An 18,886-nucleotide genomic window follows, 5' to 3' on the forward strand; every position below is an offset into this window, starting at 1 on the left:
TTATTAAAGTCGACACAGCAATGGTCCAACCAAACTGTTCTCTCGACTGAGGCTGATCGCTGCATAGGCTTATTGGTAAGTTATTTTAATCAATTGTCTAGCATGCAGATAGAATCTACTGTCTTATTATCGACTCTCATCTTGAAAATATAGTAGATGATTTCTGTTATTTTCTGGATACATTGTTAGTATTTCTCTTATCGTGCATGCTTTTACTGGCATCATGTACTTCATAACGTTTCATTGCTGCCTGGTTAGTTTTTATATAATATATCGTTTGTGGATACCTTCCTCTAGTGCCGTCAATATTATCTCATCTTTTATTATTTTCTGCATATTTAATTGCAACCCACTGTTTTTATATTCACAAGGGAGCCAAATCGGACCCGGAGAATTACAGAGGAATTAATTTATTAAACACAACGTTCAAATTAACGACCAAAGTGATAACAAATAAACTGAATGAAATTATAACATTAGCAGAAGAACAACAGGGTTTTAGGTCGGGAAGATCATGCACGCGCGCTATATTTATAATGAGGCAGGTTCAAGAAAAATCATTAGAATACAACAAGCCGGCGTATTTATGTTTCGTGTATCTTAGAAGGCATTACATGGTCAAATTCAAAGACGATATCTATTTACTGTAAGCAAGAGAGATACTTCTACGAATAATTAAAACAATCGAAAATATCTACCACAACAACACTACTACATCTACTACAACAAGTAAACGTAGAAGAAGAACTAATTGAAGCTGGCAATGGGATAAGACAGGGGGATTCCTTGAGTCCTCTATTGTTCAACCTGATCATGGATGGAATAATAAAAAGTAAGAACTAAAATAAAAGTCCATAACAACAATTTCATACAACCGTTAGAAAAGTTAACATGTTAATTTTCCAAAAAAGACAAAATACATTGCTATATCAGCAAATCTAAGATGTAAATTAGAGGCGGAGGGTGAGATAATAGAACAAGTGATGAAGTGATGGGGTTTCAATATCTAGACAGCTAATCTAGCTACGGAAAGCTCGAAATAAGTGAGCGATCAAGTGAATGGAACAAACAGAGCTGCAGGTTGCCTGAATGAAACAATATGGTAATATAGAGAAATAAAATTATTGGGAAAGAAATGAAAGGCAGAATTTACAATAGAGTCATCAGACTAATAATGACATACTAATTTCTCTATATTTATATATCTATTTCCCCAATAGGAAGACGATCACTGCGAAGACCACGAAAATGATGGAACAACTTACCGTAGGCACATTGAAAAAAAAGTCATGTCTGTCTTTTTCAAAAAGAAGAAGAAGAATAATAAGAAGAATAAGAAGGTTTTATATTGTAAAAAATATATCTGCATTCTCATTAATGTCTCCATATATCGGTTTCCATTCTTGGTACAACGTTGATCCTACAGTTTTGCACCGATAAATGTTTTTCTGTCTCTTTTCGTTTTTACTGACTTTAGGTAGTGTACAGGCCCTTGATAAGTTGACAGTAACACTTGATTTTAATTCGATGAATTTAATTCCATTTAAGAATTAGATATTCCAATACAAAGAAAAATAAACGAACACTTACGAATTTCAAGTTTAACATCAGGAAAATCATCAAAGTTTGATGTGTCATCAATTGACTTAACTTCTACTGGTATGGCTGCTGGCCTTTCCCTTATATGCTCCCAATCGACGCCTCGGAAAAACTGATTTAATTTTAGGTCTTCTAGACCTTTTTGAGATCCCAGTCTTCTGTCTGCTTCACAACAGAATCTGAAAATAAAAATTTATAAATAAATATATCGTAATCAAAATGCTATCGTAAACATTGGAGATAACTACACCGACGAAATCTCCATACAACGAGGAGTCAGACAAGGTTGCATTTTGTCCCCAACATTATTCAATGTTTACTCGGATCAGTTATCTAAAAAGGCACTTACGAGATAGCCATATGGAATAAAAATTAACGAGAAACTACTTATCAGTAATTGTATCAGAAAATATTGAAGGTCTCAAAATTCTCCTTCAGACTCAAAACTCTTTCAGACCCGGTGTCCATTGCAATGGACATACATTTACGTAAGCCCTAAAACAAAATTAAACTCCTGTAAATTGCTGACAACTACATATTTTTTATTTTGCATAATCTCAGTTACTGCTAAACATAACACTTAAATGGTATACATTTTTATTTTATAACACTTATTAGTTTAGTGTGAATCATAGCCAAGTTAAGTGCTGTTAGAGATAGTGTGACATGGCGAATTCAGGATATCCTAGAAAGCCCAAGTAAATATTATGTTTCTTCACGTTGTAAATTTGTTATATGTAACCAAATATTATTTTATGCAGTAGTAGACATATCAATTTATATACTACTTTTTCAACATTGATAATTTGTTGTTGTTTTTTTGTTGATAACAAACATTAAAATATGATGTCCATTGCAATAGACAACAGGTCTATATTGATATTTTTATTACAAGTTTTTATCCGGATAATCCAAAAGATCAAAAGATTTTAATGTTCTTTTTATATGATGATGAATTAGAACAATAATTATCTGATAATGTGCTGTCTCAAATTGAAGATCAATCAGATATTAATCTAATTGAAGTGGGAAAATCCATTAAAGATGCATTGGTCATCCCAAAATATCAACTGAGAATTCTCAGAAAAAACCAGAGTTGAAATGAGACCATTGAAGTAAATACGCATAGATAAAATAGATCATATACCAGATTACGATAACAAAAAGGAAGCATGCAGATGCAAAAATGTTGAGTGCAAAGGGAAAACTCATGTTTTTTTGTGAAAAATGTAATGTACATTTATGTTTGGTCAATGACAAAAATTGTTTTAAATATTTTCATTTAAATTAATTAACATTTGCTTGATATAAATATAATAAATTAAAAAAAAATATCACATGTGACTATTATCCTAATTTCTTATTATAGTCACAATGTCCATTACAATGGACATTCTGTCAAATGACTACCTATTAAACAAAAATGTCAAAAATGTGATTTTAGTCTATTAAATTTTTCCGTTAAGAAGATTCAATGAAATTTTTTTTCCTACAGAGAAAAAGTCAGGTCTGAAAGGGTTAAGAGGCTACAGTAGCGCGTCATCAAAACGGAAAACGCGTTCCAAGATTGCGGCTTTAATTTTAAATATTTTGTCGAGATATTTGACACACATATTCGTAATATAGTAAAGAATGGCAATACAGAGCCCAATTTGAGAAATATGTTAGTATGTGGCAATTACTCTATAATTAAATACAATATTAAAAAACGAGCCTGTACCGCCATTAAGAAGAACAAAAAAATACACTTTCTTCAAATAAACTTTTTTATCCCATGTCTAGATTTTGTGTCACATTCGAACTACTAAAATTTTTTATTTCTAACAAGAAATCGAACATTAACTAATAACTGATTAGGCAACATAGAGAAATAGTCACTGTCATTTTGACAAACCTGCGTCAGATTTCTAAGTATACCAGCACGATGGTCTTATCTGTTCTGTTATCTGTATCGATATCTGTTCAGTGCAGTAGTGTATTATTTTAAGAATTCGTTAGTGTTGATCCATAGGGAAGTATTGTTTGTTTTATAATTAATTTATTATATTTTTGTGTAATCGAGCTCAGTTGTTGGACTATTTGAAAAGATAGATTATTGTTAATTGTTAGTTTTACTTATACCTACGTAAGTATATTTACGTAAAAATATTTCGAATTCTAATGAGAGTAAATAAAGTTTTAGGAGGATTTTTATTCTAGAAATATCATCAATAGTTTAAAATTTTAATTTTAAATTTAAATAAAAAAACCAAAATACACGCTTTTAATAAAATTTTCACCTATTGGTTTATTTTTATAAAGATTTATTTACTAATAGTAAAATTTTTTCTATTACTTCCATTTAGCGCGCCTATGAGTATATTGTCAAAATATTGATCTTAGATAATGTCAAATATTGCCACTGTTGCCGAAGTTTCGCAGAACTTTCGAAAAAGGGTACCATTGATACTATCTCCCGAAGTTATATTGATGACGCGCTACTGTAGGCGCTTAATCGTATTCACGAAAAGCGAAAATACAGCCAAACCATATTCTAGTCCAATCAGAGAGTGCAGCAAGCACCTCTACCGGTTTCGAAACATATTAGTCTCTCATCAGGAGGCACATATGCTGCTCTATCTGATCCAACCAAAACAAACCCCAGCGTGCAGTCCCGGATTGCAACGAACGAAATGGCATAGATGCCCTAGGGGCAACTGCTAGCAAAAAGACTAAGTTTTCACTCTAATGGCATATAAAACAACATAATGCTAGTCTACATCCCATCAGAATGAAAACAATGGGAACCTTCTCTGGTTACACCTCCGAGGCTTCTACAATTTGCAAGCCATACGGATGCTGAGACTAAGGAAGATGAGGGAATTCTACAATTTACAATTAACGCCCCATCTGCTCAGCGTGGTAAAGTTCCAACGAGAATGGTTGCCTTCTTACTCCAATCAGAGTAAATGTAAATAAAAAATGAATAACCATTTTCAATTTCGTTGCAAAGCGAAAATACAGCCAAACCATATTCTAGTCCAATCAGAGAGTGCAGCAAGCACCTCTAACGGTTTCGAAACTTATTAGTCTCTCATCAGGAGGCACATATGCTGCTCTCTCTGATCCAACCAAAACAAACCCCAGCGTGCAGTCCCGGATTGCAACGAAAGAAATGGCATAGATGCCCTAGCGGCAACTGCTAGCAAAAAGACTAAGTTTTCACTCTAATGGCATATAAAACAACATAATGACATTAGAGTGAAATACATGCCATTAAAGTGAAAACTTAGTCTTTTTGCTAGCAGTTGCCGCTAGGGCATCTATGCCATTTCGTTCGTTGCAATCCTGGACTGCACGCTGGGGTTTGTTTTGGTTGGATCAGAGAGAGCAGCATATGTGCCTCCTGATGAGAGACTAATAAGTTTCGAAACAATTAGAGGTGCTTGCTGCACTCTCTGATTAGAGTAGAATATGGTTTGGCTGTATTTTCGTTTTGCAACGAAATTAAAAATGGTTATTCATTTTTGATTTACATTTACTCTGATTGGAGTACGAAGGGAACCATTCTCGTTGGAACTTTACCGCGCTGAGCAGATGGGACGTGAATTGTAAATTGTAGAATTCCCTCATCTTCCTTAGTCTCAGCATCCGTATGGCTTGCAAATTGTAGAAGCCTCTGAGGTGTAACCAGAGAAGGTTCCCATTGTTTTCATTCTGATGGGATGTAGAATAGCATTATGTTGTTTTATATGCCATTAGAGTGAAAACTTAGTCTTTTTTTCAGATTTTTAGCCTTTAGTCGTAACCCACATACAGATGAAGAGCTCCAATTATGGAGTTCATAGATCCGGACATAGAAACAAAACGCAGGATAGCAATAATTAAAACTACTTTTATGAAAATGAAGACATTTCTTTGCAATAATTATCTCAGTTTAGAATTAAAGCAAATAATGGTTAAGTGCTATGATGCTATGCTTGGTTTCTACTTTTGTATGATGCAGAAGTGTGGACACTAAAAGTATCAAGCGTGAACAGAATTGAAGCATTGGAAATAAGGATTCATAGACGAATGCTGAAGATACTTTGAACAGCAAGAAAAACTAATCAAGAAGTATTAAGGAGGGTCATCAAAGATAGAGAGCTTCTAAGGACTGTTTAATACCGGAGAATGTCTTATCTGGGACATACAGTGAGAAGAAATCGACATAAAATATAACTGATCCTTAAAGGAAAAATAGAAGGCCGTAGAAGTGTAGGAAGAAAACAAAATTCTTGGTTAAAAACGTTCATGAATGGTCCAGATATCAAATGCAGGACAATTATTCCACGTTGCAGAAGATCGAGAAGCCTTCGCAATTGTGATCGCCAACATCGGATAATTCTGATATGGCACGTGAAGAAGAAATAAAAAATGTAAACGCGGTCCAAGATTGCGGCTGTAATTTTGAATATTTTGTCGAGATATTTGGCACACATATTCGCAATATAATAAAGAATGGCGGTACAGATCCCAATTTGAGAAATATATTAGTATGTGGAAATTACTCTGTAATTAAATACAATATTAAAAAAACGAGCCTGTACCGCCATTCGAACAAAAAAATACACTTTCTTCAAATAAACTTTTTTATCCCATGGCTAGATTTGGAGTTATTTTGGACCTACTAAATTTTTTTATTTCTTACAAGAAATCTAACATATATTATAACTAATAACATACTTCAACCAGTAACCGATATAGATAATATCAGTAAAAACCATTGCAAACAAAATTGGCAACGTGTATATAACCAAAGTACAACGGAAATAAATTTAAAAAATTGCCAACCACTAATTCCCAATGAGAGATGGTTTAAATAGGAATCGAATAGGTTATTTATGAGAACAATTAACAGAATGAGATCAAATCACGCACTAACCCCGGCATACAAACACAGCATAGGTATCAGTGATAACCCATATTGCGCCTGTGGTAGAACTGGAGATCTACAGCACCTCATATTGGAGTGTGGACAGTACAGACAAAATATTAAAATAATGTATGAAAAATTAATTGATCTAAATTGTCCTTTACCTGTCAATTTAAACGAAATTATTTTTCCAAAAAATAAGCAGACGCTAAAATGTCTTTACGAATATGTAACGTCCTGTGAATTTAAATTTTCAAAATGCTTAGATAATAAAATTAAAAATTCACACAAAAAAAAACATCACACAAAATTGAAAAATGTATCCATTAATATATTATAACACTCTGTAAATTTAGTTATAAGTAGGCTTAGATATTAAATTAAAAATTATTATTGTAATACCATACAAAAAAAATAGTCTGGCTAAGCCAAAGCCATTATATAAAAAAACTAATTAGGCAACATAGAGAAATTGTCACTGTCATTTTGACAAACCTGCGTCAGATTTTCTCTTATCTGCTGTTCTGTTATCTTTATCGATATCTGTTCTGTGCAGTAAGTAGTTTTCATTCATTTTAAGAATTCGTTATTGTTGTTTCATAGGAAAGTAGTGTGTATTTATAGTTAATTTATTATATTTTTGTGTAATAGAACTAAGTTGTTGGCCTATTTGAAAAAATAGATTATTGTTAATTGTGAGTTTTAGTTATATCGTTGAGTTATATGTATAAGTATATTTTACATAAAAATATTTCGAATTCTAATGTGAGTATAAAAAGTTAAAGTGCCTTTGGAGCTGTATGAACTAAATAAAATAAGACGGCTCTTGTTTCGCTTAACAACTAAATGATTATTTATTATTATTATTTCGTGCAAATACTTATGTTAACATAACATTTTCACCCATTTTGGTTTATTTTTATAAATATTTATTTACTAATAACAAAATTGTTTTCTATTACTTCCATTTAGCGCGCCTATGAGTTATTGTCAGATTATGTATACTTTTCAGAAATAGTTTATCAATATACAGAAAGAAATATTATTACCGGTAATTTCGTTTTCGACCGAATATAATTAAATATATCGATGGCATAACATGAAAACCTCTTATCTCATTTTATAGACAATTTTACCGGAGAGACTTTAAACTGAATTTCTGCATACTTAACCTAAAAACAAAAAAAATATCTTTACATATTTTTGATTCTGAGCACATTTAGATTAGAGTATGCAGAACTTCAGTTTAAAGTCTCTATAAAAACGATAAAAAAGACAAGGAGAGGTCGTTGTTAAAAAGTGGATAGACTTAGATTCTTTCTTTCTAGTTTCAATTTATTCTTCTACTAATATAATACTTACTTAATGATTGTATCTTTGGCCTCTTCAGAGATCGGTACTTCAGCGGGGAAAACCAACGTATCCCTCCAATTCATCACTTTTGTGTATGTATCTTGAGGGTTTTCCGAACAGAACGGAGGATAACCTATCAACATTTCATACATAATAACACCTAGTGACCACCAATCGCAAGCAGGTCCGTATCCCGTTTGCATGAATACTTCTGGTGCTATGTAATCAGGTGTGCCTACTGTACTATAGGCCAGGGCTCTCCTATTTTTCTTCCAGCTTTCCGCTCTGCGTTTACTATCCATCGGACTTGAGGTAATAACTGAAAAAAAAACATAAATTGATTTGAAAATTAATTAAAATATAAAATACAATTTCTCATTAACAATCGACTTTTGGACATTTTGTAGTATGTATTTTAAACTATGCAAAATTGTAAGAGTTCTATAAGTGGATACGTCGGTATGTACTTGTAGATCACAATGAAAATTTATACAGATAAGATACAAACTCATCAATAACAAAAATAGCAAACACTCTCCTTGACGAAATTTCATTCAAATTCCAAGAAATATATTCCCAGTATATCCTGTTGTTTGTTCTACGTGGTTGTGGTGATTGGACTTGAGTCAAGTATGTTGATGCCAAAGTGCTGTTTCACATTATAAGAATTTAAACGTGCGAGGGTTAGAACGCACGACGACATTCCAATGGTGGCGCATGTAATCATATGGAGCTCTTCTCACTAGACGGTGGTTGGAACGTTCGGTGAAGTCACCGTGTTTATGCCGTCCCTCGCTTACAACAACAGATGGCAGCCGTGCCGTCTTTACGCACCCAGTAGCATAGGGTACTTAATGCATCCTTTCATATGATACTGTCGTTCAGTCGCACGAAGGTAGTTTCTTTGGTTGTTTAGTACATTATTTTCATTTACAATTTGTGGCTGTTTGAAGTAGGTGCATATATTTTATATTACGATGTCTCAGATTGACAGTGAAATATTAATAACATTAATTGAAGCGAGACCTGTTCATTGGGACAAAACAATAGAAATATATAAAGATGGTGTATGCCGTGCACTGAACAGTGCACGAATTAATTTGACGAATTAGGTGATAAAGGAAAAAATACATTTTATAATTACAGCAAAATTAATTATATGTTACTGATAGCAACAGTAATTAAAACTGCTAAGTATATTATAATAAATTTTATTTTACATAGTTGCAATTAACGTTGAGTATAGAGGGTGTTCCATCAATATGTGTGAGTATAAAAATATATAAATCGTATCTTTTTGTGTTAATAGGATGGACCCAATAACTTCGGTTCCTCTTATTTCTCTTTCTTCGACGATAAAGTGAACACAACGCTATAATTTGATTTCGCTCCATATAAAATATACCTTTTATTCTACGAAATTATATTTAGTTTTATAGGGTAAACAACTCGGTGTAAACTGGAGTAGGGCGGCGGTCACGTCTTGTGTGAAATTATCTAAAAACAACATTTACAACGAGGGGAACAATATTTAAAAATGAATGGATGACAGAGGGTCTTTTACATTCTGTACATGAAAAACATAGATTGTAATGTTGTTCTGAAGCTGTTTCCTTGTGGAATTTTTATAATAAACTAGTCTAAATGGGAAATAAGCCACAATTTAACTAAAAAAATAATTTTATTAACGTTTTGACGCCCAAATCGGATGTCGAAACGTTAATAAAATAATTTTTTTAGTTCAACTGTGGCTTATTTTCCATTTAGAATAGTTTATTACATATATTGTATGAGCTAATTAGATGAGCTAATCCAAGATCCCACAAATAATTTAGTAGAACAACGATTATAAAAACAAATTAAGGCTTTTAATTAAAAACATAAGAAATAATAACTGACAAAATAGAAAATGCAAATGAATTAAATACGCATTACAGTACATTAGGACAAAAAATACCCATTTGTAATGATACATCGTAATGATACATATCCGACATCGTATTATGTACCTACCTCAGCCGCAAAGTGTAAATAAAAATAATATACCAAACAACACAGCAAAATATCTTCGTGCTACTCAATTCTTATTGTGTGAAAAGGATAGGTGCGTCAAAACTATCGCACGAGAAAACCCTCGCACGTTAAAAATTCTTATAATGTGAAACAGCACAAAGGATCAAGAAAACAGCAACACACAAGATAATTGCCCACTGTAGAGTGTATTATGCATAGCAGTTGCGTGTCTAAACAGAACAATAATTGTAACGCACTCTACTGGAAACGCTAGGTCGCATACATATTTTTATATTAAGAGCCCGTTCACATGAGAGGCGCTTAACGCGCGTTAAGCGCCCCTCATGTGAACGGACTCTTATAGCTACTTTGGCAACGGAACTGTAGGTAAGCCTGTAGGTACGGAATCATATTTCTACTACACTTGTGGTACCAAAAGGGGAAAAAACAATAATACTAAAAAACGGGGAACTCATAAGAAAGTCTTTAAGAAAAGTTTATTCAACAAATAAAATGTTCAGCAGACTAAGGAAGAGATAGTTACTAGTCCCCACAATATCCAGAAATAAATAATATTCGCAAACTCTTACAGAAGACAGAGAGAAATTTTTCTCGGCAATACTTACCCGGAGCTGAAAGAAGTAAAGCTCAGGAAAATCAGCAAAGTCACCACACCACGCAAACCTATAACTTTTTCTCGAAAGAGAACAGATGTGACACAGGCTATTAAGCAAAATAGAGGTAAAAGAAAAATGTGGGAGATGAAATATTACATGGAAAGTGTACCTGAGAGTGTCGCAGTTAACAGAATTCTTAAGAGAAGAGATTAGAGCAGACTAAATCCAGTTGAACTATCAAATGAAAAGTATGTGGACAGTAAAAAGAAGACTATCGAGTTTATATTAAAAGTTTACTTTTCAGGGTTGGATCAGCTGACTTTATACTATAACGCAACCAGGGCTGACTGGTTGGGACCATACAAACCAGCAGGTATATAGATGTTATATTCACAAAACTCTTTCAAAAGAGACTTGATACAGACTGTTTAGTGTTTGGTTATATATATCTCAATGAAGGAAGTGCAAATTATGATTGAGCAACTCGCAGGCAGCTCCCAATACCTCGGCCTAAAAATGAATATGAGTAAAACAAAAAAAAACAAACAAACACAGATGACCCCAGACGTATAACTATAAATGGCAGTGAGATAGAAAAAGTCCAGGAATATATCTACCTAGGCCAAATCCTGAAACTTGACAAAGAGAACCAAAGTGCGGAAATTACTAGGAGAGCAAGACTAGCATGGGCAGGATTTGGAAAACTTGATGTATACTTAAGAACCGCAAAATACCCCAATACTTGAGGAGCAAAGTGTTCAACCAGTGCATCCTTCCTATCATGACATATGGACGTCAAACCTGGACCTTAACCAAGGCAAATATGAATACACTAGCCACAACAGAAAGAGAAATGTTAGGTATACGACTGGGTATGATGAAAAACAAAAGTCGAGGACTTAACAACAAAAGTTGCCAAACTTAAATGGAGCTTCGCAGGCCACACTGCTAGACAAAAAGACCAACGTTGGAATGCAACAATACAACACTGGAGACCTTACGAAAGTAAACGACCGAGAGGAAGACCACAGATGAGGTGGGTTGATGATATTAAAAGAGTAGCCGGAACACATTGGAAATATGTTGTTCAGGATAGAGACTGCTGGAAGGAGTTTGGAGAGGCCTATGTCCAAACGTGGACGATAGAAGGCTAAGAAGAAGGAGAAGGAAGCGCTAAAATCGGCAACATTTCTTATGAGAATGAGTTGCATTGCCACTGTAGAATGACAAATGACTGAATGAATCGGCGCGAATCACGTGCATTAGGTGGCCAGGAGGACGGAAGCAGTGTTGCCATTTATAGTGCGTATATCTAATTGAAAACTAAACAGTCTATATCATCAGAGGTCCCATTTATAGCGAGCCATCATCTGAGATATATATCCAAAATTCCACTCAACCAAAACCACACAGATCAATAAATCTATCGTCGAATAATTGATGGATTCGACCGTTACTTGATGGACGTTCATTTTATCTAACAATAAAACACTGAAAACGTTTGTTTTCTATACTTCCACAAAATTTATTACAACTATCTGACTACAGCTGTTTCGGCAGAGTGCCTTTCTTAAGTGATATAGTTTACAATGTGCTTGCCTTTTTAAGTCTTTAACTGAAGAGGTTGAGGAGTGGGGAGCTGTTTGTCTCGAGTTGGTCATTCAGAATTATATCTGTATTTTTCAGTTTATTAATTTCCATAGATTCTAAAAAAGATAGCTTAAGGCCTTTATTTTGAATATGCAGGATTTGAAAATCTTCATTGAAAGAATGATTATGATCTAGAAGGTGAAGTGCGTATGTAGAAGTTTCTGTTTTTCTATTGTTGAAAGCCCTTTTGTGTTCTGCTATCCGTTTGTCAAAAGTTCTGCCAGTTTGACCGATGTACGTTTTCGGACAGTCACCACAAGTTAGTTTGTACACACCACTCTGTAGTTGTTTTCTCTTTCGGCTTTTATTGTTCTTAATATATTTGCTTAAGTTGTTGTTAGTTCTGAAATCTGGTGTTATTCCTTTCTTTTCTGGCTATTTTTGTTGTTATCTTGCCAGTATATGTAAGAGAGCAGAAGGTACTGGGTTCTTTCTGTGGTGGTGGATACACTAATTTCAGGGCTTTCTTATGGAGTTTTTGGTTTAAAATTTTGTTAACTGTTTATTCGTTATAGCCGTTGTTTACTGCTATTTGTTTAATGATGTTTAGTTCTATCTCGAAGTTGTTTCTTGTCATGGGAATTTCTGTCAGTCTATGTATCATGCTATGGTAGGCTGCTTTCTAGATGTAACGATTACCAGACAACACAACAAACATGAGTTCTCCGTATATCATAAACCTACCCATACTGACACAACTATACACAATTCATCATCCCATCCTACACAACACAAATTAGCAGCCTACCATAGCATGATACATAGACTGACAGAAATTCCCATGACAAGAAATAACTTCGAGATAGAACTAAACATCATTAAACAAATAGCAGTAAACAACGGCTATAACGAATAAACAGTTAACAAAATTTTAAACCAAAAACTCCACAAGAAAGCCCTGAAATTAGTGTATCCACCACCACAGAAAGAACCCAGTACCTTCTGCTCTCTTACATATACTGGCAAGATAACAACAAAAATAGCCAGAAAAGAAAGGAATAACACCAGATTTCAGAACTAACAACAACTTAAGCAAATATATTAAGAACAATAAAAGCCGAAAGAGAAAACAACTACAGAGTGGTGTGTACAAACTAACTTGTGGTGACTGTCCGAAAACGTACATCGGTCAAACTAGCAGAACTTTTGACAAACGGATAGCAGAACACAAAAGGGCTTTCAACAATAGAAAAACAGAAACTTCTACATACGCACTTCACCTTCTAGATCATAATCATTCTTTCAATGAAGAGTTTCAAATCCTGCATATTCAAAATAAAGGCCTTAAGCTATCTTTTTTAGAATCTATGGAAATTAATAAACTGAAAAATACAGATATAATTCTGAATGACCAACTCGAGACAAACAGCTCCCCACTCCTCAACCTCTTCAGTTAAAGACTTAAAAAGGCAAACACATTGTAAATTATATCACTTGAGAAAGGCACTCTGCCGAAACAGCTGTAGTCAGATAGTTGTAATAAATTTTGTGGAAGTATAGAAAACAAACGTTTTCAGTGTTTTATTGTTAGATAAATCTATCGTCATCCATGTTAAAACACCGCAAAACAATCTTGAATGACTACATCAAGATATAATTTCAGTAGGAAACACAACTTACACAACTTACCTATACCACTTAGAACTTACAATGCAAAACAAGGAATTGTTTTTGGAATACAAAACGGGAACCTTACAAGGAATAATCAAAACGATCGAAAATATCTACCAGAACAACACAATAAAAGTAAAAGTAGAAGAACTAACTGGCCCAATTGAAGCTGGCAATGGGATAAGACAGAGGGATTCCCCGAGTCCTCTAGTGTTAAACTTTATCAGGATGAAATAATGAAAAAAGCAAGAACTAAAAAAGGATACCGAATGGGAGAAAACAACAAACAACTAATCTCTCAAAGTGAAGATAATTTACAACGTATTCTGTAGCAATTTAATGTTACTGCCAAAAAATTTAACATGTTAATTTCCTCAAAAAATGCAAGATGTAAATTAGAGTTGTACGGCCAGATAATAGAGCAAGTGATGGAGTTTAAATATCTAGACATCGCACTATCTAGGTACGGCAAGATCCAAACAGAAGTGGAAGATCAAGTGAATATAGCAAACAGAGCCGCAGGTTGCTGAATGAAATAATATGGACAACTAACAAATGAAAAGCAGAATTTGCAAAACAGTCATGAAACCAATAATGGCATATGCGGCAAAAACACAACCTGACACAGAGAGGACAAAGAAATAGCAGAGATGAAAAATCCATATTAATACACTATGGGACAGAGCTAGAAGTACAGATATACGACGGAGATGCAAGGTGGAGAACATTAATAACTGGGTAAGAAATGGAAAAGTCGAAGGAATATTCACAAAATAGGAAGAGGACGAAAACCGTGGAACGAAAACTTACTAGAGGCACATTGAAAAACAGACAGAGTCATGTCTATACAAATAGAAGAATAAGAAGAAGAAGAAGAAGAACTTAAAAGTTCTACACAACTATTTTAGAACTTTAGAAGAGTTCTAGTTACCAGCTGTGCCTTAAAACCAAAGGTAACCTGCTGGTTGTAAACAACAGTGATAAGACTAGAAGTAAGAGTATTGATTATAGTCCAGGGCGCATCTGTTTTGAGATGGACGTTGAGAGGTGACTCAAATTTTTTTGCAGAAATTGCTTGAAAATAAATCGAATGATAATATTTAAGTTATCCTCCCTCTCAAAAAGGTTCGGAACATTGTTTAAATAATCAAAATGTCAAAAAATGAAGGACACATTCGATTTTTTCTTCATTTTTTGATTATAACTTTAAAAGTATTCATTTCCGAGAAAAGTTGTACTGACATAAAAGTTGTGTAATTAAATTTCCCACAATATAGAATTAGTTAATAATTTAAAAAATAGTCACCCTAGTTGCAAAACAGCAATTATTGCGAAAAAAACATACAAAAACAAGTATTCGCATTTTACGTTTTTCAACCATTTATGCTACACCTAGGACCTTCATATTTCACCCAGAAAAACTTTATGATACAGTAAAACAATACTGTAAATTTCATTAAGGTGAAACAGTAGCGATCAACAGGTAGCGAAAACGCGTTCCAAGATTGCGGCTGTAATTTTGAATATTTTTTCAATATATTTGGCACACGTATTCGTAATATAATAAAGAATGGCGGTACAGAGCCCAATTTGAAAATATATTAATATGTGGAAATTACTCTGTAATTAAATATAATATTAAAAAAACGAGCCTGTACGGCCATTAAGAAGAACAAAAAAATACACTTTCTTCAAATAAACTTTTTTATCCGATGCCTAGATTTTGTGTCATTTTGGAACTACTAATGAAATAAAAAATTTTAGTAGTTCCAAAATGACACAAAATCTAGGCATCTGATAAAAAAATTTATTTGAAGAAAGTGTATTTTTTGTTCTTCTTAATGGCGGTAAAGACTCGTTTTTTAATATTGTATTTAATTACAGAGTAATTTCCACATATTAATATATTTTTCAAATTGGGCTCTGTACCGCCATTCTTTATTATATTACGAATACGTGTGCCAAATATCTCGAAAAAATATTCAAAATTACAGCCGCAATCTTGGAACGCGTTTTTGCTACCTGTTGATCGCTACTGTTTCCTCTTAAGACCTGTTCAATAGATTTTGCAAAATAAATTTTACAATCCAGCTTTCGCAAAAAAAATTCATTTTTTCAAAATGTTACAGGACTGAAAATAAAGCAGATAGTAAGTTGAAATTTTTTTGCTTATAGAAGTGTACTGTACCTTTCATTAGCAATTAAAATCGATTAATTTCGCATTAATTTTGCAAAATTAAAATCGATTAATTACCACGGCGTCAGGAAATGTTTTGAATAAACATTAATTTTTGGTGCTATGCGCAGGGCAGCGGTGTTTGATCTCCACCAAAATTTCTTCCAATCTTTATCTAATATATTATTTTCTTACTCTATATTTTGTTATATTTTAATATTTTAATTCCACAAAAATCAAACTAATTTTATTATTGTTTGTGAAATATTGTTTAAACAATTGCATATGTTTAAAAATAATAAACTTTTATTCTCAAGTTAAAATATATGAACAAAGAAAGTTTTTGCTAATAAAAGTGTTATTTCAAAGGATAGAGTATGTGTTTTTATTTTGCAATAAACAAATTTATTTATTTATATCGAAATGTAATAAAAATTAAAATGTATCAATCATTATCAAAGGTCATTGGAATGCCCAATCAGAGAAAACTATCCGCTGTCCTACGCGTAGCACCAATAATTAATGTTTATTTTAAAAAATTTCTGACGCCGTGGTGTTAATTGATTTTAATTTTTCAAAATTGCAAATGAAAGGTGCAGTACACTTCTATAAGCAAAAAAAATTTCAACTTGCAATCTGTTTTATTTTCAGTCCTGTAACATTTTGAAAAAATGAATTTTTTTTGCGAAAGCTGGATTGCAAAATATATATTGCAAAATCTATTGAACCGATCTTAATGAAATTTACACTATTGTTTTACTGTATCATAAAGTTTTTCTGGGTAAAATATGAAGGTCCTAAGTGTAGCACAAATGGTAGAAAAACGTAAAATGCCAATACTTGTTTTTGTAAACGCCAAAACAATACTTGTTTTTTTTTCGCAATTATTGCTATTTTGCAACAAGACTGACTATTTTTTAAATTTTTAACCAATTGTATATTGTTGGAAATTTGATTACACAACTTTTATGTTAGTACACCTTTTCTTGGAAATGAATACTTTTAAAGTTATAATCAAAAAACGAAGAAAAAAATCGAATTTTTCCTTAATTTTTTTGACATTTTGATTATTTAAACAATCTTCCGGACCTTTTTGAGAGGGAGGATAACTCAAATATTATTATTTGATTTATTTTCAAGCAATTTCTGCAAAAAAATTTGAGTCACCTCTCAACGTCCAAATGTACTAATATTTTTACAGATGCGCCCTGGTCTATTAGTATAGTCGTAAAACAGTACGTGCATAGCCAGTCTCTCCATCCTACATAGACTAGAGCTCATCTCATGAATATCACAGGAGCCCTTAGAAGTTACCAAGTTCAGTAATAAAAAAATATATTAAGGATTGATAACGATTTTTATTGTAAAAAAATCTGTACTTACTAAAATCCGAAGGCTTTGCTTGACTTAAGTCCCTATAAAAATCCGTCCGATGGGATTTCTTTAAACCAGTGCATAATCCGAAATCAGACAACTTCAAATGTCCTTTGGCGTCTAACAATAAATTATCCGGTTTGATATCTCTATGAATGAAACCGAGTTTATGAATCGAATCAATGGCTAGTGCTGTTTCTGTTATATAAAACTGCGTACTATCTTCAGAAAGGGTGTCTTTTTTCATGAGTAGGGTCATCATATCACCTCCCGGTAGAAATTCCATTATTAAATATAGATTAATGGGATCTTGGAAACTATAATACATTTTTACTACCCACTGATGATCGGCTTCTACTAAAATATCCCGTTCTGCTCTCACATGCGCCACCTAAAACATTAAGATTAATTATTATATTACTCAATTATTATTTTTACTAAAAAACTAGCTGACTCGGCGAACTTCGTACCGCCTTATGTCAAAGTTCAAAAAATAAAAACTCAAAAAAATACTTAAAAATATTATGTACATAAAAGAATCAATTTAATTCATTCTGATAAGCAATATTTTTTTACGGTGCGTAAATATACAACGATGGCCGTTTCCAACGCGCGGTTAATTTTGAATGCCCGAAACATGAACACTTTTATTTCGCAAACTTCCACAAAACTTGCAATTTGCTGGTCGTCGTGGCAAAAGCCAATTTCACGGGAATTTCACGCTTAAAATCAAATGGTACGTCTGTTGGAATCATTGGTATACGCGGGATAAAGACATTCCTTCCTTTGTATTTGCCTTGATGATGTATACAACAGAATATAAATAATTTTCTTAATTATTGGTAAAATAGGAAATAAATAATTATTGCCCTGTAAAATAATAATATATTTACATACTTGAGAATTGCACTGAGAAGGTGAAATGAAAATTATAAACGTCACCACGACGATCGATACACAAACAAATATATTGCTGTTACTGAGTATGGGCGCGTCCATAGTTTCCGAGTCAGACAGCCAGCGCTGAGTCGATGTGCGAATTATCATTCGTATTTAGTTGTCAGCGCGCTGGTGCACTTTAGACAGGACCATTTAAATACGAAGGATTTAGCTACACCGACTCGGTGTCGACTTTCTGACTCGAAAACCAGCGCGCACTATGTACGTGCACTATGGACGCGCCCTAAGAAGTGACACCGGTAAACGCCTGGTGGGGATAACTGGTCTCTGGTCTAGTGATAATTGGTCGGTTATCGAACGCGGTTAAAAATTATTAAATTACTAATATGGCTATTAAAAAATAGATGTAGGTGATAAAAGGGTGAAAATTAAGTGGTGTATGTATTTCTTAATTAGCGAGCCACATCTACTGCGATGGCTCCTCGATGCCGGACTCGGGAAGAACAGGAGCAGGATATGTCTCAACGTTCTTCAAAGGCTCCATAGCTGTGGGTGCCCCTCTCACCAACTACGACGGCGAAATTGCTGCTATACACGAAGCTGCTAGAAATCTTGAGAATTTCCAACACCCCCAAAAAGTTGCCTTCTTCATCGACTGCCAAGCCTCAATCCTCGCCCTGTCGACAAATCAATATACCG

General features: G+C 33.5%; 1 protein-coding gene across 8 annotated transcripts in view; it reads right to left on the minus strand.

Annotated features, from left to right (window-relative positions):
* LOC126889519 (serine/threonine-protein kinase tricornered) overlaps positions 1-18,886 on the minus strand; it is a 675,111-nt gene that overhangs the window by 16,931 nt on the left and 639,294 nt on the right. For all 8 annotated transcript variants that reach the window (XR_007700061.1, XR_007700062.1, XR_007700065.1 and 5 more), the window contains exons 4-6: positions 17,297-17,678; positions 7,856-8,165; positions 1,591-1,778 (exon numbers count right to left, since the gene is read on the minus strand). Coding sequence is in view for 1 of the 8 variants with exons in the window: in XM_050657859.1 (XP_050513816.1) it covers positions 1,591-1,778; positions 7,856-8,165; positions 17,297-17,678 (880 nt within the window). In the remaining 7 variants the exon portion in view is untranslated. The remainder of the gene's footprint in view (positions 1-1,590; positions 1,779-7,855; positions 8,166-17,296; positions 17,679-18,886) is intronic.

This window comes from Diabrotica virgifera, chromosome 8 (genome assembly GCF_917563875.1).
Source record: "Diabrotica virgifera virgifera chromosome 8, PGI_DIABVI_V3a".
Classification (NCBI taxonomy): domain Eukaryota; kingdom Metazoa; phylum Arthropoda; class Insecta; order Coleoptera; family Chrysomelidae; genus Diabrotica; species Diabrotica virgifera.